Genomic DNA, 23,875 nt, shown 5'->3' on the forward strand with positions numbered 1-23,875 from the left:
GAGGTTGTCCATGGGCCCAAAGATAGATTGTTACATACATTTCCAAAACTAAAAGATGGAATTAACTGATTTTGGATAACTGTTACAGTATATGCTGCATCTACTCCGAGTTAATGTCGCCCTACAATGAGTAGAGAGAAAATTCTTATGCATCTGATGGCACCAGAAATTCTTACCTGTCTGATCTTCTGTCAATAAGGCTTTAATTCCCACAGTCTGAGATATTGATGATCTTGAGATATTAAATTTTCCAAAGCTGATATCTTTTGTTATACATCCATTGCTGTCAGCCTACAAATAATTTTAAAAATACATCATGAATAACTTCCTGTGTAAATCAATTTTTTTTATCAGGGTTAAGTCAGCTTTTAAAGTTTTCTGACCAAGACCAAATCCAACTTCCCCACACACTGAGGAAGTTATGAGCATAACATGTTTCGGTCGTTAGGCTTATTTCTCTATGATATACTTCATTGGATTGTGGTTTAGGAATGGGAAGATAGATTTGTCAAAAATTAAACTTAGCTCAATTTAGGGAACCTGTCGAACACCTTCCAAATCATTGCTCTTTCATGTCCTTGTGTGATGGCATTATCCATAACATCAACTTTGAAGTAAGGCGTAGAGTTGTATAAAGTCAAGGAGATGGAGAGTTTAACACAGAAGTCAAGCTTTAAAACACCTCCTTCACTGTTGTTTTTTTTGAAAATATTTTTTATTGATACAAAAAATGACATCAGCTTATTGTTACAGAATCAGATACATTGGGAACATATAATAAAACACCTTTAAATATAGCTTCTCACACACATATATATATATATATATATATATATATATATATATATATATAATGATAATGTGAGAGGGATCATAATATAAATATCCCACCTAGACACATTGGGACACATTTACTTACCCGGTCCAGTCAAGATCCCGAGGTGCATTGTCAGGCGAGGATTCGGATCTGCCGGGATTCACCAAAGTCGTACGCCCGATATCCTGCAGGTTTCCGCCGGAGTTGTTCACCTTCTTCTTCCTGGTGCATGTAAGTGCTTGATCTTGCAACACAAAGATCCATGTTTTTCCGAATCCGACGGGTTATCCGACGCCCCCCCCCCATTTCTGTTGTGTGAAAGCCGATGCGCCACAATACGATCATGTGCGCTAAAATCCCGGGGCAATTCGGCGCAAAACAGAAACATTTGGAAACCCGACGAAAGTTCGGCGTTCAGACCCTTAGTAAATGAGCCTCATTATCCTCTCATACTATCCATACTTTCAGCCTTTGTATGAGTTTCCCTACCCTCCCCTCCAAAAGAAAGAGAAAAAGAAACAAAAAATTCCCTTCCCCACCACTCTTGCCCACACTCCACGTCCCAGGCACCTCATCCTCCTTCCATCACCAAAACCAATGTCGCGAATATTGGACCTACGGGAATGGTTTTCGAAATCCGTTATGGCCCAATGCAGTTCCTGAGGCCATGGGATCCACGTTCCTGTTGGGCTCCCTGACCTCTTGCCTCTGGGAATCTAATTTCCTTTCTATAGAACGAGGAGAAAGGGAGAACTTTTCCAGCTTCTTCATAGCATTTTCCCTTACTTTCTCTATTTTGTTTTGTGACTTAGCTTCCCCGATTAAAACACCTATCGGGGTAACCCTAGACCCTTTTTTGTTTGTTCCTGGACGGGTCATCTCAACTCCCTTCAGTAAAGTTAAATCAATAAAGGCTAAGCCAATAATCAGGTACCTACTGTATACCATACATTATACCCACATGGAATACGTAAAAAAACATACAAAGCATTAACTATTGCACATGGAATGTCTACAGAGTGCCCTAGAAAACCATACCCCCAGTTGCTGATACCCCAGGAAAAACCATCTACACTGATTATTCCGATTTGCAAGGAGCCAGTGAGATTGGCGAGGTCAGTGTAGCACGTCCCCCAACGAGCTGTGTACCAAAAATCCAAATCTAACAGAGATAATTGTTAATAAAGTGGCTCTAAACAATTGTTAGATTATAAAACAAACATCTCAATGACAACAACAAGATCAATAGCACTAGACAGTTATTGGATTGCGGGTTGAGTAACGATGATAGCGACAAAATCTGTTGTTAGTAAGAAAGCTCCAGGCAAAAAATAAAAGAGTCAATGATAACAGCAGAGTCAGGGGCGCACCAGCCATGAGGCGAGTTGAGACTTTCGCCTCAGGGCGGCCCGCCTCCTGCTGGTGGAGGGGCGGCATTTTGCAGGCTGCCAGGCTGCTCGGCTACTACTTACAATAGTAGTTGAATCATTCAGACGCAAGTACCATTGCTGACAGCAATGACTAGCGCTTCCTGTGTCACTAGTGCACAACCAGCCTGGAGGAGCGAGGGGGAGGAGGAGCGGGAGCGCCACATTCAAACCTGTGGCTGGTCTCCCTGGAGGTGCAGCCCGGGCAGAGCTGACAGGAGAAGCCCCGCCCACCAGCCCGGGCCTGCAGCACAGAGGAGACAGCTCCATCCACTGCCATGATGTATCCCCTGCCTGACCTGGACCTCCTGCTGGATATCAGTTAAGTGTAATATGTATGTGTGTGTGTCTTCCCTGTGTATATACATGTGTGTGTGTCTTGTCATGTGTATACAGCCTGTATCACCGGACCAGACCTGTAGGTACTCTCTCCACTCCACTTCCCTAGTCTGGCACATATCCTTGCTGGCATAGTTGCAGGTGGAGCGGAGGTGGCAGGCCGGCATGACGTCACGTCGGCTCACATGCTCTCCTTCACTGTTGTTGATGGTCTTGTCTCAAGAGACATCGCTGACCTCCTGAAGTCCAATGCATGATGTCAATCACGGTGAAGGGGGTGTTCAGAGGCAGGGAGAGCTTGACTTCAGAGTTAAACTCTGCGTCCTTACAAATTACATCTCACTTCAAAGTTGATTTTGTGGATGATGCCTCCACGAGGGGCCAAGAAAGAAACATGATCTATAAGGGGTTTATAAACTTGACAGCATACTAAAGTTTATGAGGCCAATTTCTGATGACAACTTAAATTGCCTTTGTTTCTTATTAAAACAATTCAACGACAAAATGCCAACAAAACATTTGAAAATCTACAGATTACAACTAGTGATTAGAGAACTTTTTCAAGTTTGGGTTTGAACCCAAAACCGGTGCTGGCACAGCAATGAATCATGGGTGTTGCCAACAGGGGTGAACCCAATCGCTTAACCTCAGCCCAGACTTCTAACTGAAGTATGGGTTCAGGGATTTGAATAGACCGAAATATTTCTGTTCGGGTCCATTAATCCTTAATTACAACACAGCCACAGGCACAATATAAAACATTGGTAATAGGTGTAGGGGATCAACTCAAATGGCAACTTCAGTAACAGTCCAGGTAGCTGTTTTATTTCTTTCCAAAACAGTTTAACGAAACAGAATCGCTTGCTTCAGCATATAACAGAAAATACAGTCCATATAAACAGGCTTGACTCACAGTCCTTTGTAGGTTGTGTCTCCATCCAGCAGCATAACCAAACAATGTCACTATTGCTGATCCTTGGCTGTGTAACACCTCCAGCTCTGCAGGCAGTATAGCAGAGATTTCCAGACTGCAAACACACATCATCCCCCAGCTCACCTGAGCTTCCTGGCTTTATCTGTCAGCCAGAGCCTGGCCTGGATATGTGGGAGTAGTCACCCACCCTGCTCTTGACTACTCCAATGAAAGCCGGCCCAGATCAACTGCATTAAGCAGCTTTGCTACATTAAATATTGTCAGAAACCTAAGGTTCCTGACCAAACATTAACCGGCTCACTTCACTGAGGCCAGGCACCTCGGTGACACATATCTGCCATCAATAATGGCCCCTTGTACCTTCTCACATACCCCCCTCCTCTGACAAAAGCCGGGGGTTTTGGCACCTTTAGCCACCAGACTATGCACCCTTGACAGGGCGTCTGCATTTCCCTGCATTTTTCCTGGCCTGTGCTCCACTGTGAAAGAAAAATCTTGTAGGGCCAGGAACCAGCGGTTGACCCGGGCATTTTTTTCCTTCCTCTCCCGCATCCATCTTAGTGGGGCATGGTCTGACACTAGTTTGAACCTCCTTCCCAATAAATAGTACCTGAGGGAGTCTAGTGCCCACTTTATGGCCAGACATTCTTTCTCAATGATGGCATAATTTTTCTCCGCTGGGGACAGTTTCCTGCTAAGATAAATTACTGGGTGCTCTTCCCCATTTACTACTTGAGACATAACTGCACCCAGACCTACATCAGACGCATCTGTCTGGACCACAAACTCGCGGGAGAAGTCAGGAGCTGTCAACACTGGTTGACTACACAAGGCTTCCTTTAACTCTTTAAAAGCCCCCTCTGCTTCTGGAGACCACTGCACCATTGCCGACTTTGTACCCTTTGTGAGGTCAAGTCAAAGGAACTGCTATCTCTGCAAACCTGGGGACAAATCGCATGTAGTATCCCACAATTCCTAGAAATGCCCGGACCTGTTTCTTGTTAAGTGGGCGGGGCCAATTCTGAATAGCTTCCACTTTATTCAGTTGGGGTTTAATTTCCCCTCTTCCCACTATGTAACCCAGGTACCTGGTTTCATCCATTCCTAGGGCACATTTATTTGGATTAATCGTAAATCCAACCCTTCTTAGAGAATTCAGGACAGCCTGAAGCTTAATGAGGTGACTTTCCCAGTCATGACTAAAAATGACAATATCATCCAAGTACGCTGCTGCATACTTCCTGTGAGGACGTAGAACCTGGTCCATGGCTCTCTGGAAAGTGGCAGGGGCCCCCTGCAACCCAAATGGCATTCAAACGTACTGGAAACTCTCCTCAGGTGTGGAAAAAGCTGTTTTTTCCTTAGCCTCTTTAGACAATGGAATCTGCCAATATCCCTTAGTAAGGTCTAGGGTGCTGATGTACCTGGCTGGCCCTAATTGCTCTATTAGCTCATCCACCCTGGGCATGGGGTAAGCATCCACTGTGGATACCTCATTGAGTCTGCGGTAGTCATTGCAGAATCTCCATTCACCATTTGGCTTTGGCACTAACACTATGGGGCTGGACCACCCACTTTTGGACCTCTTAATCACTCCCAGTTCTAACATCCTGTGGACTTCTTTGGAGATTACCTCCCTACGGGCCTCAGGGATCCTGTATGGCTTTAAATTTACCCTGACATGAGGCTCTGTGAGGATTTCATGTTCTATCACATTAGTACAACCAGGGCTTTCTGTGAAGAGATCCTTATTCCTCTGCAGCATTTCCCTACAATGTTGTTTTTGGGAGGGGGATAAGGTCTCTGAAATTTTTACGGCTTCGATGGCTGACTCCGATTGAGTCACTAGGCAAGAAGCCTCAGGGGGGTCTCTCTCTTTCCAGGGTTTGATCAGATTGACATGATAGATCTGGAAGGGCTTCCACTTCCCTGGCTGATGGACCCTATAGTTGACCTCCCCAACCTTTTCCACTATCTCATAGGGCCCCTGCCATTTTGCTAGGAACTTGCTCTCCACAGTAGGGACTAACACCAGTATGCGATCTCCTGGATGGAACTGTCTCACACGAGCAGATCTATTATAGACCCTGGCCTGTGACTCTTGGGCCTGGAGAAGATGCTCCTTTACAATTGGCATCACCCTGGACATCCTTTCCTGCATCTGAGCTACATGCTCAACCACACTTTTATATGGTGTAACCTCACTTTCCCAAGTTTCTTTTGCCACATCTAAGAGACCTCTGGGGTGCCTGCCATAAAGTAATTCAAAGGGTGAAAACCCGGTGGAGGATTGGGGCACTTCTCTAATTGAAAACAAAAGATATGGTAAAAGACAGTCCCAGTCTCGCCCATCCTTCTCTACCACCTTTTTCAGCATGGCTTTCAGGGTCTTATTAAATCGCTCCACGAGACCATCTGTCTGGGGGTGGTACACTGATGTGCGCAACTGGGTGACTTTTAACACCTTGCACAGTTCCCTCATCACCTTTGACATGAACGGGGTTCCCTGGTCCGTTAAGATCTCCTTGGGAATCCCTGTACGGGAAAAAACATAGAACAACTCCCTGGCAATATTTCTGGAGGAGGGGTTCCTTAGGGGGACAGCCTCGGGGTAACGTGTTGCATAATCCACAATGACCAGGATGTACTGATGCCCCCGAGCTGACTTCACTAAGGGTCCTACCAGGTCCATTGCTATTCTTTCAAATGGGAGCTCAATAATTGGCAAAGGGACCAGAGGGCTGCGGAAATGTGCCACTGGGGATGTGATCTGGCAGATAGGGCAGGATTGACAGTAATCTCTGATTTCCCGGTAACAACCTGGCCAATAGAATCGTTGTAGTACCCTCTCAAGTGTTTTGTCCACCCCTAGGTGACCTCCCAACACATGTGAATGGGCCATATCCATAACCATACGTCTATATGGCCCTGGGACTAGTAGCTGCTCCACTATCTCATCCCTTATTTTAGTCACCCGATATAAAAGGTCCTGATTCAGGGCAAAATGTGGGTACTGGTTGTCTGCCCCAGGTTCTTGAGCAGCTCCATTTAACACTGTAACATTCTCTAGCGCCCCTTTTAATGTCATGTCCCGGAGTTGGGCTGTGCCAAAATTTTCCCTGGATACATTTAAGTCAGGGACAGCTGCCTCCTCTGAAGTTGAATCTTCCTCATTCTCCCCTATTAGGACATTCAGAGGGAACCCTGGTGTTTCCTCAGGATTTCCATCAACAGAGTTGACTGGGTTCTCTGGGGAACTTTGCAAAGCTGCCCTGGCCCACAGGTCCCAGAACAGAGGGCAATCACATCCAACAATTACCTCATACATCAGTTGTTTAACTACCCCCACAGTGTGCAACACAGTACCCTGGTCTGTCCCAAGCATAACCTGAGCCACTGGGTAAACCTTGGTGTCCCCATGGATGCATGTGACACCCAGAGTTTTCCCAGGGGCCATAATGTGAGGGATAGTGGCCGAGATGAGAGTGACCAAACTCCCTGAGTCCAACAGTCCTGAAACAAGAGTCCCATTAACCATCAGGGTACACATCTGTGGTCCCGCCCCCTTGGCTGGTATGGCACTACATGCAGGCTGGGCAAAAAGGGAACTGCGGCGACCCCCATAGCAATTCATGGGCTCTGTGGTGAGGGGACACTGGACCGCCATATGACCCGGAGCATGACATCTCCAACAAATTACCTCCCGGGGTATCCCTTTGGTCACTGGTTTGTACCTCCCTTTGTCCTTGGTGCGACCATAATGAGAGGTTTTAGGCCCCAGTCTCTGACAGTTCCAATTTTCCCTCCCAGGGATTTCTCCATAGTGTGGAACCTCTCCACCAATCCCACTAGATCATCTGCATTCTGGGGGTCACCCTGTGCAACCCAGCACTGTATGGCACGGGGAAGCGGGTGCATAAATCGGTCTACAACCACTCGTTCGACAATCTGGACTGGAGAGCAGGTGTCTGGTTGCAACCACTTCTGGACTAGATGCAAAAGGTCAAACAGCTGTGATCTTGGCGGCTTGTCCAGGCTATAGGCCCAGTGGTGCACCCTCTGTGCTCGGACTGCTAAGGTGGCACCAAGCCGTGCCAGTATTTCCGCTTTTAATTTGGGGTACTCCTTGGCATCCTGCAGGGCCAGGTCATAATACGCCTTTTGGGGCTCGCCAGTTAAATATGGAGCCAGTACTTCAGCCCACTGACCTGGCGGCAGCTTCTCCCGGTCAGCCACTCGCTCAAATACTGTGAGGAACGCCTCAACGTCATCCTCCGGGGTCATCTTCTGCAATGCTTCCCTTACAGTCTTTCTGACACGATGACCATCATCTCGGTTTGGCAGAGCTGGACTTTCCTGCATGCGGACGGCGTCTGTCAGTACTGCCATCTGCTGGACAAGGAGCTTGTTGGTCTCCTGTTGGGCTTGCAAAGCCTCAGCATGTGCTCTCTGTTGCTGCAAGTTTGACTGCACAAGGTGCTTGATCACCTCCTCCATGGCAGCTGCTGTGTGCTGGCTCTGAGCTGAAGCCTTTGCTCTAAACAAACAATATATCCAGGGGATTATGCCCGCATCCTCCACCAATTGTAGGGGATCAACTCAAATGGCAACTTCAGTAACAGTCCAGGTAGCTGTTTTATTTCTTTCCAAAACAGTTTAACGAAACAGAATAGCTTGCTTCAGCATATTACAGAAAATACAGTCCATATAAACAGGCTTGACTCACAGTCCTTTGTAGGTTGTGTCTCCATCCAGCAGCATAACCAAACAATGTCACTATTGCTGATCCTTGGCTGTGTAACACCTCCAGCTCTGCATGCAGTATAGCAGAGACTTCCAGACTGCAAACACACATCATCCCCCAGCTCACCTGAGCTTCCTGGCTTTATCTCTCAGCCAAAACCTGGCCTGGATATGTGGGAGTAGTCACCCACCCTGCTCTTGACTACTCCAATGAAAGCCAGCCCAGATCAACTGCATTAAGAAGCTTTGCTACATTAAATATTGTCAGAAACCTAAGGTTCCTGACCAAACATTAACCGGCTCACTTCACTGAGGCCAGGCACCTCGGTGACACATATCTCCCATCAATAATGGCTCCTTGTACCTTCTCACATAGGTCATTAGTATAATTTTGCGGACAATACCTTTGTCATTACTTATTGCAAAGACAGAAGCATCTCACCTTTTCATGCTTTATTTTGATGGAGTGATCATCTTCTTCGCCTTCTGTGCTGGCGCCTTTACTGGTCCATAGATGTTTATGATAGACAAATATATCCATGTATCCTTCCACTGGCTTTCCATAAGTGTATCTGGAAAATGAAAAAAAAGTTCCTGAAGATTATGGTTCCTCAGGACTTCTTTTATTATAAGTCTATTCATGGGCGTAACGATCGTGGTCGCAGGGGGTGTGACCATGACTGGGCCCCTTATGACTGCATAAGACTGTAATGCTGCATTCAGACAAACATGGCGCATACGTCCAGCACCATGGAAAGCAGGTGGGGTGTCCCCTACACCCTCAGCGCTGCAAGGCTCTAGTACTAACCACTAAGCCACTGTGCTGCCCCATGTGTTTGTTGTAGAAAAACATCCACTTAGAACTGATGGTAAACAGAAGCAAGTTCCCTTCCATTACCCATCCATTTTTTATAATAGCAAAAATAGTTCTGCATCTGGCATTATTTATGGTATTAAATATTTTGCAATGGATACCACAAATGTTTGTGTGAACTGAGCCTTACTTTCCTATACTATCTCATGCCAGTTAGGTGGAGGGCGAAGGACATCATGTGATCCGTCTGATCACATGATGTGATAAAGATATATATAGTGACTGAAAAGACTGAAGGATCATTTTACTGAGTGGAGGCCGCTGCTGGTCACATGCTGAGTGGAGGCCGCTGCTGGTCACATGCTGAGTGGAGGCCGCTGCTGGTCACATACTGAGTGGAGGCCGCTGCTGGTCACATACTGAGTGGAGGCCGCTGCTGGTCATATAATAATATTGGGTCTACAAGCTATAAGGGGCACAACCTGCACTCACTATAGCCTGAGACGGTGGCGTAACGAGAGTCCTCTGGGCCTCAGGAAAAAATCCCAATGCTCCCCCCTCCCTTTCTGCTTCGTTATGCCTAAAAAACATTGAACCCTACATTTCAGTGTTTTATAGTGCAAGCCAGGGGGAGGTTTGTTGTGGCCTGTGAGGACCTGCTCTAGCATTTGTGGCCCGGGCAGTCGGCTCAAGCTCTGGACAGTGGAATTCATGGCCATGTGCATGAGCACATAGAAATTAATGAGGCCGTGTGCTAGCAGATGAAGTAATGGCTGAAACTCAAAGTCCCCAAAAGTGTTTGTGTGCTTGAGGCCTTAGGTTGTGTCCTCATTGATGTTAAGTGTCTACTTTTAGAGTTTCTGCTTACTTCCTTAGACAAAATGCTAACGTTGGGTGCATAGGTGTGGAAATCCACGGGTGAGCACCAATATTGCCAGAAGGATAGAGGAGACAAAAAGCGTGAGAAATTCAAGTGTATTCTACTGGGAGTGAGATAAGTGTAAAGGAGCCAGAGCCAAAACGCGTAGTGTTTCCTATTATTAATAAATATTTTATGATCACAAGTCTATCTACTCACTGAGTACAGCAGCGCCCATAGGAGCGGGACAGTACCTCGAGTACCTCATGGATCTTCACTGCTTGCTTCCTTGTTACATCCATCTGATTTCATGTTTAATCTCCCCATTCTTAGTGAGTGTCCTCTTTTTCTGCCCCAAGTCTTACTGTCTACAGATGATGGGTGGGTTCTGACCCGATCTCATCAATAATCTATTAGGGAAAGGAAGGTGAGCCCCGACCCCTGACCCAAAGTTTGTATGGGGGTCCACTGGTATCTTGTTATGCCACTGACTCTATATGCAGTGATCGCGGAAATATAGAGTTATAAAACGTATGCAAAATAGCCTAGGGTGCTCTGCCTACATAACGTGTAGTGCTAACGGCCCGCGGGATATAGAGTTTGCACCGATTTTGCACCTTACTGACACAACCCATTTTTTCAAATGTTCCCAGTGTCACTATACGTGGTTATAACTTTGGAACACTTAACATATCCAGGTGTTTCAGAGATGGTATTTTTGTAAAATGTTGCACTTCATGTAAATTGAAAAATTTGTGTGATAGTCCAATAATCTAATTATTGTACAGATTTGTTGCTCAGATTGTTTTCTTTTCTTTACTCTATTATGTATGTATATGAAAGGGAGGTGTTTTCGGGACTTAAACTTTTTTATATATTTTTTTTTTTAACTTTTTTTAACATTTGTACTTGAACAAACGATGCACTGATAGCTTCTTCAAGTCCAAATCACTGCACTACAATAAAAATGCAGTGTACAGTAACTTACTAAGTGTGCTGACACATGCTCAGTAGGTTACAACCGGGTCAGGGCCCAGCATGCGTGGACCTCAGGCAACACCGGGGCACTCATCGAACCCCAATCGGCCACAGACTGAATGAGATCCAATAATGAAATCCAATAATGGAGCCTGGAGCCCCTCAGGCTCATTTGCATAATTTATAAAGCCTTTTTTGTTCTTAAAAACAAGGGCATATGAAGCTTAAAGTAGAAGAGATCCTGCCAGAGGGGGCACACACCGTCCGTGACCTTGATCCTGGTGGTAGATGTCCTTAAAGTCAATTTTAGCACAGTAAACCTTGCTTTGTCTATTGCAGGAATCTATTATTAGTTGTGAGTTTCATATGCTACAAGTAAGGAAACTCTGCTGGGACTAGAGGTCTTACCTGCCACAGATTTCCAGGTGAAAGGATTTGTCTCTCACACCAATAACCTTTGGGGCTTTGATATTCACCTCAAATCTCTTTGACACTGAAAGGAAACAAAATGATAATCTATTCAGTTTCTATTGGCAACTTGACTAAAAATTATTGTGCAGAACATTGTGTCGATAAAGAACTATGACCAGTCCAAAAATGTTAAATTTTTTTTCGAGTCTTTCACAACCTGGGGAATTTAGTAAACCTTCATCCTCCACCCTGAATGATGACTTTTCAGTGATCCCAAAAAAGAGATACAGGAGGGAAGTCCATTTAGTTTATGACTTGATTGTCCTCAACCTGTAGGTTAAAGTGGAGAGGGTCTTGTACATTCTCTTAAAGGGAACCTGTCATCAGGAGCCCTTTTTCTGCCTCACCCATGCCCCTTAGAGAATAGTGTACACATTGCCAAAGAGTTTTTATAGTAAAACTGGCTTTTTTTAAAAAAAAACTGTGTCCCTAGTCCCCTGGGAGTGGCCAGTGAGGAGTGGGCAGACATGTATGATGTCCAGGGGGACATCAGGGAGCCAAAAAAAGGGCTCTTGATTACACATTCCTTTTAACATATTTTGGACTGTGATAGAGCTTGAGGTGGAGCTGGATTTCTAGGGTTGTCAACTAGTATAGACTATAAGGACTCATGCGCACAAGTGTATTACAGTTTTTTTTATCTCTTAATTATGCCTTTGCATTCCTCCTATTTCATGTGGATTTGTTTTGAGTTTTCTTATGTAGGATTCTCTATAATTGTACATCTTTCGCAGGATAGAGGATACGTAGACTGGTAGGGTTTCAACTACTGAGACCCCTACTGATTTCACTCTCTGGGGCTATTAGCTAAATGTTATATTTTGCTATTTTTGTTATTGATATTACAAAAAAATTTCTTTGCTTGTAAACACGAAGGCTACAGTACTGTATGGATCACTGTGTTCTAAAATGTAGAACCCCATTGTCTCTAGATTCTTTGCACATTGCTCTGCCAATGTATGAAGCCCAAATATCTTAGGAGGGTTACCTGGAAACAAAAGTATTTGTTGAACAGCGGGATATCTATAAATCTCATCCACCACTTACCGTATTCCTCAACTGTAAATGTCTTTTTTTCACGGTAAGAGGGTAAAGTAATTTCATACTGTCCAAGCATGACCTCATCCGCTAGGTGAAAGCTCATCTCTGCAAATCCATTCTCAGTAGTCACATTCATCCACTGTGCTATACGGTGCTTATTTGGGTCCTATTAGGATGTAAACACTATGAGTTGACTAATATTGATGACAGAAATATTATGTGCACTTTGTAGGAGATAAGTGGATTTAGGGTCTACGAGCTCTGAAATAATCATAATGTGATTACAAGCGGGCATGGAGGGGAGAGAAGGGGCACAACCTATACTCACTATAGCCTGAGACAGTGTCATAATGAGAGTTCTCTGGGTCCCGGTGGAAATTCCCAATGCCCCTCCCTTTACCGTTATGCCTAAAAAACCCTACTTCTGCATTTCAGTTTTTTATAGTGCAAGATGGAATTAGTTTTTTTGCGGCCTGTCAGCAGCGAGTGAGGACCTGCTCTATTATTTGGAGCTTGGGTAGTCGACCATGGAATTCATGGCCATGTGCCTATAGAAAGTAATGAGGACGGCACGTGTGCTAGCCACTGAAACTCAAAGTCTCCAAAAGTGTTTGTGTGCGTGAGACCTGAGGACACAACCAGACACAAGGTTGTGTCCTCATTTATGTTAAGTGCCTACTTTTAGGGTTACTGCCCCCGTCCTTGTTAAACCCATCTGATTTCATGTTTAATCCCCCACCCCTTTTTCTGCCCTAGGTCTTACTGCAGAACAGTCCGTGCACTGGAACAAGGGGGTCTGCGGCTGTCACAATTCAAAATTTAGAACATCTGCTGTGTGTGCTATGCCAAGTTTTCAGCGCAGCCTACGGGCCTCGTTGTTACGTCCCTGATCTGAAACCACTCAAGGCTCTAGAGTTGAACATTTCTTAAACCAGTTTCTCGTCCCCCAAAATATTGAAGATCTATCCACAGGATGCAAAATTAAATGGGTTTTCCCACTAAGACAAGTTCTCATTCTCGTTTCTTGTCTTTGTGGGAAAACCCCTTTAAGAGTTGACTTATACGTGCATAAAAGAGTCTGCAATATAGAGTTGTAATCTTACGGCTCTGTCCGTGGTATAAAACAGTTGGTTGGTGGAAAGAAGGTGAGTGTTGTACCCCCACATATCTATGCTAAGTACCACCCACTCAAGTAATTAACTTTGATACTCATTCACCTTTCTGCAATGATCTTACAGTTTACTGTCTATTAAAATGTTAAAGTACACTAATAATTTCCCTTAATCCTAAAAAAAAAACAATCAGATTAGCCAAGCTCTTTAATTTGTATGAGTTGGAAATTTACAAATGGTTAATACTTACTATTATTTGAACCACAGGGAACTGAAAAGAATAAAAAAACGGAAAGATTATCGTATTGACATTTACATCAGTTGTGATTTTTTCCCTACGAAAATAAATACAATGCAAATTAGACACTAAACTAGGACTAAAGTCCTTAAAATACTCAAATGCTGGTGTAGACAATAATGATATCTATGGCCTTCTGGGCTTTCCTACTTCAATAACAGAGGTTTAGCTCTACAGGGAACAGAGGTCTTAGTTTCATCTAGTATTTGAGTCCCCCTGTGTCATATACAATTATAACATTCTTGATGAAAGTCTTAAAAATGTTCTTCCACAAACTTTAAATCATGTCCCTGCTTATACGTGATATATTAAATCATATACTAAACAATCTGATATCCTGCTATCTAGAGGTGGTTGAGGACTGATGTAGCCACAGGCCATAGGCTGGGAAAACCCAACAACTATGGACAACTATGTCCAACAACTATGGCCACATTGGTCATTCCGGCATTATTGTACATGGATATTTATGAAATGTGGGTGGAAAGTCACATTGTATTTTTTACAATACAATCATCTGGAGGTAAACTATTATATCGGTAACTTTCTATATCGCATTGTACTTGAATACTTACTGTATGGTCTAGTGCATGAAATTTAAGGTTCAAAGAGATCAGCCGGAATCTCACTGAAATCAGAAATTTTAGTAATTAGAGAGAAATTTTCTACTTATTTTTTTATTACAATTTTTTTTTTCAGTCTTAGAGGAACAGTGTTTCTCAACCTGTTAGTAATTTTACAGCACCATTTTTTTGACTAGGAAACTCGCTAAGAGAATCCCACTGGTGGTCCTGCTCCGGCTTCTTAGTGGATGGTGGCACAAACTTCCAATCTGATCTACAGGTTGGAAGTGGTAGAGTGTTTTGTTATAGTCTCCAAAGGTTTTTTGGTGGAGACTTTAGTAAATGTGACAGGCCGGGCGTTCATGCCACCGGCCCGTCCTCTGTGCGCCACTCTCCCTACCCGCCCTCTGTGTGCCCCTCTCCCTACCCGCCCTCTGTGTGCCCCTCTCCCTACTCGCCCTCTGTGTGCCCCTCTCCCTACTCGCCCTCTGTGTGCCCCTCTCCCTACTCGCCCTCTGTGTGCCCCTCTCCCTACTCGCCCTCTGTGTGCCCCTCTCCCTACCCGCCCTCTGTGCGCCCCTCTCCTCACCCGTTCTATGCCAAAAAATAGTGCTTTGCACCTCGGAGAAGCCAGAAAACTGAGGATAGGGAGATTTATGTAATTTCTCCACTATAATGAATCTCCCCACTTTCTTTATACCAATATGCAGAATGTATCTCAACCTCCTCCTGCTCTCTCCTTCCTCACCCTGCCGGTGTGCAGGGAGAGGGGAGACCTGTTCTGCTCATTGTAACAGCCTGTGGAGCTACAGCACTGAGGGGCCCCAGTAACACCCCCAAAGCCCTTACGGCTCAGAGGCATAATTATAAAAGTTGGTTATAGAATGGATAACAGATATAAGAAGATTACCACTGTCACAGGGGGACATTAATCATAGTCTGTTAGACTGTTTTGAGCGTCTTTTAGCGCATTTTCTGGCGCACAGCAAAGTTCGGCACTTAGTGGTTCTGAGTCCCTGCGCCTTATCTGACATAGTGGGGCACATTTACTAAGGGTCCGCAACCGCGAATCCGTCGTGTTTTTTCCCGAATATTTCCGCTTTGCGCTGTATTTCACGGGATTGTGGCGCACGCGATCGATTTTTGGCGCAATCGCACCGACTTTAGCACGACACAAAATCGGGAGGCGTGGCCACCGAACAACCCGAAGGATTCGGAAAAACCGCAGAATTTAAAAAGCCATTTGTGTCGCAAGATCAAGCACTCACATACACCAGAAAAAAGCAGGTGAACTTCGGCGGACCTCGACGCAGCAGCGACACCTGGTGAATATCGGCGCACGGACCTTAGTGAATCCTGGCAGAACCCGAATCAGCGTTGGAGAACCCGCCGCTGGATCGCGACTGGACCGGGTAAGTAAATGTGCCCCAGTGAGTGCCTCCTATACAGATGTTTGCACGGGATCTATCACAAAAGTGCGCCTAAAAAGGCACAAAATAGGCGCAGAAAATGCACCTCCTCTGAGCAGGTGCACTTCCAAAAAACTTCCCTTTTCATTACTAAAAACATACATTTTAGGTTCCCAAATGAAGAATCACCTCTATGCAACATGGAAAATACTTCGGAGCAGTTTTAAAATGTAGAATTTCTCCAGTAACGACTTCATAATTTCCTATAGGACCATCTCTGGGAGTGATTATTGTCTTATTGTACAGATCTGAGAATATTATCAGTCTCCATTCATGTACATTATAATAAAAAAGGAAAAGACTCATTTCAGCAAGAATTTTTTTTTTTTTTTTACATCTCTGTAACTTTTAGTCCCTGCATTTGCATCATAATGATGTTTTTGTTTGAGCAGAGATGAAGCCCTGAACGTTCTGTCACATTTTCTCAGTCTCCTTTCATTATTGCTCACAAATCGGATCTAACAATTGTGCCAAATTTGGCACTAATTTAGGCGCAAATGAATCGGACATGAGACAATTCCAAAGTGCATTTACTAAGCCAGAACTAGATCCATCATAGATCAGGAGCCAAAAAGAAGAGCAAACCAGGCGCAAAAACAGGCGAACCTGAGACCCACTATGATTAATGTCCCCCACAGTGTCTGGATCAATGAGTCGGTGCTCTTTGTTTATCATGATGGATTTTTATGGACACTTTATCAAACCTTGACCCTTTGCGGTTCACCCTCATCCCTTCAGTATTGTTGGCAAGAATGTTATCAGAATCTGCCCTTTTTCACAGGCAAATTTGCTAGAACTTACCGATATCACCGGGTTTGTAGTTAAATTTGTCTAGTTGTATAAGGCAGATTTCTCTTTTTACAAGTTTCACCTTCTCGGTGTGATCTATATCCACAAGTTCTCCATGTCCAGTCACGTGAAGCAGCCATTGCTCATCAGTTGCTTTTATGACCGGGATCTAAGGGAAATTACAGTAAGTATTTTCCTTTATTATCATTTCTTTGTCCTTTGAGGCTTTGGAGAAAAGCTGTCATGCAAATACATGTTATTATAGGTTGGATCTGTGCTTGCTATCAGCTCAATTGAAGCAAATTTGATGGATCTGTAATCACACAATAAAACCTAAGGAAATTGTGCTGTTTATGAAAAAATAAAAGTGGAATATTATGCACCATTGTTCCACAACCTCCCAGACACAGCCCAATGCCATGTTCAATTATTCTCCATGCTGCAGGAGGAGGTGACGCAGCAGCAGACTTAAGGTTGGCCAGGGCATGTTGCGTTTGCTCCTCACACTTCCCACTGATGTCCTGGTACTGGGACAGTGTTAGGAGCCACTCCTGCCTCATCTCCCTCCACTGCACCTCAATGTCCCATCCATCATGGCTGGCCATTCTGCTTGGGGGGAAAAGTTTTGGGTAAATATTGCTATACAGTTCTCTGATTGGAATTACTACTCTACATTTACAGACTATAGCTATAGCCTATAGCTATAGTCCATTCAGACCTTAGCTGGAACAGGTCAAAAGAGCAATTAAATGCCAGGCAGGACCTGGAGTTGAATTGCCAATGAGCACTTATATATCTGACACCCCGGAGAGTTTTTGGGAATATCATGTACGGGCGCACCATGTCATTTTTAGCTGATGATCAATAGTCTTTGCTGTGCTGATTTTAAAAATGCCTTTGTCAGCATTCTGAATTATTTCAGTACTTTATGTAAGTTTAATTCACATTACCTGACTAGCTGCTAGCAGTGTGTGTTGAGTCCACAAGAGGGGGCAACTGCAGTCTGTGTCTCAGTCTCCTCTCTTCCACACTCATCCAGCTCCCTTGGTGGTGGTGGGGAGGAGAGGAAGAATACATGAAGTGACACAAAGGCTGCAGCCGCCCCTCCCACCCTTCCTTGACTCACCACACACTGCTAGCTGAGAGCAAGGCAATGTAAATGAAGCTTTTATAAAGTACTGAAATAATTGAGAATTCTGACAAAGGCATTTTTAAAATTAGAATAGCATAGGCTACTGGAACCTGGCACCAGCTAAAAACGACATGGGTTCACTTTCAAACTCTTTATTACAATTTTGTAAGGTAGGACATATATTTTACCCTATGTATAGATGTATACTGACCTTAACAGGATAACACTGGAAATGGTGTAGATTCTCAGGAGCGACAATCTTATGTTCAGCTATAGTGTAAGACTCATTATCTTTCTTCAGTTCTAATTTCAGATCCACTGGCACCCTTAGACCATTGAAGATGACGCAGGCTTTCTCCTCAGTCCCTTGTGCAAGGTTTTCAGGGACAGTAATCAAATAATTATTGTAGGGTAGTAAATACTGAAGGCTGTAAGGTAGTAAAAACAGAAATCAGACAAAAGAATCATTATTATATGATTATTATAAAATGTGCTAGCCTATAGAAGTGTCTGCAGCCTTTGGCTATCTGCTGTGGCAAAACTGCAACTCAATAGTAGTTCTAGTCTTGGCACAGCTGGATAGCCTCAGGGTGGAGAGCACTGGCATACTCTGTAAATGCTGAATTTAAAAGCCCCAAAATATTATTAAGCTCAGTAATAAATATAAGATGACCTGCAAACCATCTCAGATAACTGCTTGCAGAGAGCTCCATTCTATGTGTAGTGGCTGCACTCAGTCACTGCAGTTTAGCTCATATTGAAATTAACATATGTACAGAACCTTGTCTGACCTCTGGACGGAGAACAGAGATGTCTGTGTCCTGTTCCATTCTCCAAGAGAACATCTGACCTATGGATGTGCTGTTTTAGACCCCTCATCAATCTGATTCCCATTTTTTGGAAGACTAATCAATTTTGAAGACTGACAAAAATTGATTACTTTTCCAAAAATTGGGAATCAGATTGATGAGGGGTCTAAAAACAGCACATCCACAGGTCAGCCCTGGCAAAGCCTGACAACACATGGAAAAATTGGTTTGATTTTGCAGTCAAAAAATTCTCTGCTGGCCCCCTTGTCTTTGAACCATTCATTGCAAAGCTCAAAATATTTAGTCAAATTGTCAGCATTCATTGACATGTTAGGCAACAATCACTTTGCATTGCGGTTGTTTTACAGAACCCCTCACCCCCATTGCTATCCGAACTACCTAGTCACTAACACACTGAACAATTAGTTATTATAATCATTCCATTATATAGGCCATGGCTTAGAATACATGCCATAAAAATAATAGCAAATACATTGTATGGATCAATATCTTACGGTTCTGGTGCTGAAGTGAGGGATGAGCTGAAGATACCCAGGCACACGGGCACCAAGAGAAGCCACATGTTGGACCACACGTCACCTGCACCGAGTCAGGACAAGGGTCTCCCTTATAACAGCGTGCGACAAAGGAGGTGCCAAAAACTGGTTGGAGTGACCCATAAGTCAGGGATTGTCTTGGCTAATTACCAGAATTCCAGCATATCACATTGTGACCTCTTACCTGCCATGGCGTTTGTGTAGATGGACAAGGGCCAGTATACACAGTTACAAACACTGCAGGAATATTGATGCATATATGAGTTACAAAATGAGGCGCATTAAGTGGAAGTCATTATTTTATCTTAAATTGGTCCTTTGCCTCCTTTGTTGTAAATTAGTCATTTACGTCATTTCTTTCTGTTTTTGTCCCCACTCTCCTAGAGCCTTTTTTGTCTTTTTTTAATAAATGACATTAATAAAGCTGAACATCTTAGGCTCCATGAACACGCACATGTCTGCTAATTGGCCCACAAACACCGCCCTATGGTTAATGAGCGGCTGCTTAAAGGAAACCAACCATCTCGGATCTTCCTATTAAGGTAGATCCCGTGGCAGGTTCATCTAATATCATCAGAGCCTTTTTTAGGGCTACTCCTTCAGTGCACGCTAAGTTTTGAAAAGTTTTATTAACCTTATTTGCAAATGCTAACTCCACACTGGGGTGTGTAGTAGCCGGAGCTGAGACTACACGGAGTCGCTACTCCATGGCCCAGTAGCCTCTTTTGATCCTCCTACTTTATCCTCCGCAAACTGATCAGCGCAAAGATGTCATAGTAGGATGATTGAAAAAGGCTACTGGGGCGTCATGGGGAGTGGAGGCGCCGTGTAGCTTCAGCTCCGGCTACTCCACGCACCAGTAGCCTCTTTCACATATTTGCATATTAGGGCAATAAAACATTTCAAAACTTAGAGAGCACTGGAGGATTAGCCCTAAAAAGAGCTCTAATGAGATTAGATGAACCTACCACCGGATATACCTTAATAGGAAGATCTAGCAATGCGCAGAGAAATTATAAAAAACTACAAGCCTCAGTTATAGTAGCTATGCTAAATGTTCCAGTTCGGGGGGCGTGTCCGGATGTCGAGGGAGTAGGACGCGTGGAAGACAGGCTCCGCTCTCCCCGGCCCAAATAACAGTGCCACCCGCTGCCTACCTCAACGAAATGGGCAACCGCCGCAAACAGAAGACGGTCGGCACCTCACCGGATCGTTCGGGGACCCCGCAGACGGCCACGCTGCCGGAGCTGTTTGCTAGGGGGACCAGGCCGACTTCCCGGAGCTTCCGCCTGCAGGCGGGCGGTGAGCTCCGCAACAGACGCAGCCCCACAGATCAACGGACTGGCCGGGCTCCGCCACTACCCCAAAGCCATCAGGTACAGGGCAGGCCGGCAGCCTGACGGGGGGACAGATCACCAGGCTCTACAGCCCTGCACCCCCCCAGATACCAGACGCCGCCATGGCACCCTGCAGAGCCTCATGTATTGGGGAAGAGGGGGAACAATGGGCCCAAGAAAATGACAAGTCAGACAGTCATGGAGGGGTCCCAAGAGGGGACACAGGCTGACCACCAGCACCTTTTAATAGATCTGGCCCCTCCAGCAGGACCTGTGGGTCTGATGCCCAGTCCTAGCCCATCCACCATTCCCTCTACAAGTGCCTCCCCAGCTGCCCCCTTGCCACAGAGACAGCCCTCCATGAGGCAGCCCTCATATCTGGCCCATGAAGAACTGGCCACAGCGCCCTGCTTCTCCCTCCCAATGCTGGTCCTCACCACCAGAGAGCTCCCCAGCCAGAGATCTACCACTACTGCTCCCACTCGATTGGTGGTCTCATGTTAATCAGCTACCAACGAAGCTGGACTTTCAAACTCTGATTTCCGAAGTAAAGGAGACCTGCAAATCAGCCATAGCTGAGATTCGCCAAGATGTACAACTGGTAGCCCAGCGGGTAGATGTTCTCGAAGATGACCATGCCACTGCTCGTAAAGCTATTAATGCGCTTCAGAAACGGGTTATGTCTCAGGAAGATACAATACAAGAACTGCAATCTCATGTGGAAGACCTGGATAACAGGGTCAAGCGGCACAACATCAGGGTCCGAGGTGTACCGGAATCTGCGGGCCAAGAAGACACCTTCTCTATCCTGCAAGAAATATTCAACACACTCCTGGGGAATTCCCCGGATGCTTCCATTAAAATGGACAGAGCTCATAGAGCCCTCCGACCGAAATCCAGTACTAACCGACCAAGAGACATTGGGGCAGATTTATCAAGCAGTCTGAAAGTCTGAATATTTCCAGTTGCCCATGGCAACCAATCACAGCTCAGCTTTCATTTCACCAGTGCTCATGAATATTTTAAAGGGGAGCTGTGATTGGTTGCCATGGGCAATTGGAAATATTCTGACTTTCAGACTGCTTGATAAATCTGCCCCATTATCTGCTGCATCACTGACTTTCTCCTTAAAGAGGACATAATGATGAAAGCTCGACGTTTGAAACGCATTGAATACCGCGGAACACAAATCCATCTTTACCAGGACCTATCGTGGGTCACACTTCAACGTCGCAGAACCCTACGCCCTTTGCTGAAATTGCTGCAAGACCACCATATACCATACAGATGGGGCTTCCCCTTCAGCCTATCAGCACGGAAAGATGGAGTGACCCTCACACTTAAAACACGCAAGGACCTTCCAGATTTCTGTTCCTTTCTGAACATCCCGATACCAGTAATCCCAGAATGGGCTATTGCCCCTCCAAATCCTCCCCTCTCTCCTACATGGCAGAAGGTCCAACCAAGTAAAAAGGGAGGACAAGATCAACCGACAGGATCAAGAGGCCCTCGCAGCACCAGTCAGCCCATACAGTCGGCAGGTCCCTAGACTGTTAATATTGGTGGTCTCACTTGAAAATTTCCAGTTTTTCTTTTTCTCTTCTTAATATACAATAAGTATAAATGTTGAGGTAGGCTTTGCTGATCCACAGTTTACTAACAGGTCGGGGAGGGGGAGACGTTGAGGTACCTGGCCCAAGACGTCTGCCACGACCCCCAACACCGGGTATGACCTTTGTCGCCCGGACACCCGAACGCAGAGGTATGGAACCCCTGCTTGGATAGGGTGTCATAGGTGTACCTGGTTGCCGGATCCCCACATGGGGCGGATTAACCCCCGCCTCATGGGGGGGCTTGGCTCCACTCTCAGGTTTTTGAATTGTTATTTTGAATTTAAGTGTGTTCCCATGTTCCATTATCCCTTTAAAGTTGCTTTGTTATGGTTTATTGTACTTATCTCCTGTCTATTGGCTATACTTCCTCAGTTCATCGAAGGAGCAGCCTGGCTCAATCACACAGGGGCCTCCCCGGGACGGGTTCCTGTGCCTCTCTTGTGGTCCGCAGATAAGCCTGTCAGATGTCCGACGAGATGGTGAGAATTCTGACATTGAATGTTAAAGGACTCAACTCCAATACCAAACGCAACTTATTGTTGCAGGAGCTAAAAAGGCGGGCCCCGGATATAGCCTTCCTACAAGAAACACATCTACCGGACTCTGGTTCCTGTAAATTTGCTAGGCGGCGGTATCCGCAGGCCTACCTGGCTAACTCCCAAACTAAAAAGGCAGGGGTGGCAATACTAATATCTCGTACCTGTCCCTTCCTGGCCTCTAAAATACAGGCAGACCAAGAGGGTAGATACATTATAGTGCAGGGTGTTTTAGAGGGTCAACCTATTGTTCTTTGCAACATATACTCTCCAAACACAGGACAACTTACTTTTATGTCTGAGATGTTGACACGACTGACGCACTTTAGAGGTACCCCCACGTTGATAGGAGGGGACTTTAATGCTCCTTTTTCGGAAAATAGAGACAGACTCTCAATACTGAATCGCCCCCTGACGCAACAGACCCACCGACTGGCAGTGGGCTTCAGAAAACTAATTCGACTATATGATCTGTATGACTTGTGGAGAGTGGACAACCCCACAGCTAAAGCTTATTCCTTTTTTTCCCACCCGCACAATACTTACACCCGAATTGATTATTTCTTTGGTGACGTCTCTATTCTGAGAACCTTGCAGGAATCCACCATAGGACCAATAACATGGTCTGATCACGCCCCCATCATGCTTGAGCTTGATTTCACTACTCCCATTCATCGCCCGCTACACTGGAGGCTCAATGAGACTCTAATCTCCAACCCAACGACGCGTGCAGAGTTAAACCAATGCCTACTTAACTACTTTGGTGATAACACCCCTACGGCCCCGTCCCAGACTATCTTATGGGAGGCCCATAAGGCAGTTATCAGAGGAGACTGTATTTCGGTAGCTGCACGAAAACAGAAAATGGTTCATGCTGCCCGCCAGAAATGTGAAAGGGAACTACGGGGACTAGAGGCGCGCCTGTTGTCTAAACCCTCTCTGCATTTGCTGAGAAGGGTGGTAGATGCTAGAGCCATCTTACGCGAGCTCCTACTTATGGGGAGCGAGAAGCTACTCCGGTACTCCCGCAGACGATTTTATGAATTCGGCAACAAGGCACACACTTTATTAGCAAACCAATTAAGGACACAAACAGCTATGGCATTAAAGATGCCGCGGGGACAATTAATTACGACCCGAAGGTAGTGGCCATTATCTTTGAAGATTATTACAGCACACTGTACTCCCTCCCCCCCACGGTCAACCCTGACTCCCCAGGGGCGATGGAGGGTCTATC

The 23,875-nt window shown here is 45.2% G+C and overlaps 1 protein-coding gene across 1 annotated transcript in view; it reads right to left on the bottom strand.

Annotated features, from left to right (window-relative positions):
* Window positions 1-19,233, bottom strand: part of LOC140105855 (pregnancy zone protein-like) — an 84,507-nt gene extending 65,274 nt beyond the window's left edge. The window contains exons 1-9 of the mRNA XM_072129970.1: window positions 19,111-19,233; window positions 17,998-18,214; window positions 16,667-16,823; window positions 14,409-14,461; window positions 13,786-13,806; window positions 12,430-12,589; window positions 11,320-11,404; window positions 8,703-8,832; window positions 177-291 (exon numbers count right to left, since the gene is read on the bottom strand). Of these exons, the coding sequence (XP_071986071.1) occupies window positions 177-291; window positions 8,703-8,832; window positions 11,320-11,404; window positions 12,430-12,589; window positions 13,786-13,806; window positions 14,409-14,461; window positions 16,667-16,823; window positions 17,998-18,214; window positions 19,111-19,178 (1,006 nt within the window). The 5' untranslated portion in view covers window positions 19,179-19,233. The remainder of the gene's footprint in view (window positions 1-176; window positions 292-8,702; window positions 8,833-11,319; window positions 11,405-12,429; window positions 12,590-13,785; window positions 13,807-14,408; window positions 14,462-16,666; window positions 16,824-17,997; window positions 18,215-19,110) is intronic.
* Window positions 19,234-23,875: the final 4,642 nt, after the last annotated feature.

This window comes from Engystomops pustulosus, chromosome 11, assembly GCF_040894005.1.
Source record: "Engystomops pustulosus chromosome 11, aEngPut4.maternal, whole genome shotgun sequence".
Classification (NCBI taxonomy): Eukaryota; Metazoa; Chordata; class Amphibia; order Anura; family Leptodactylidae; genus Engystomops; species Engystomops pustulosus.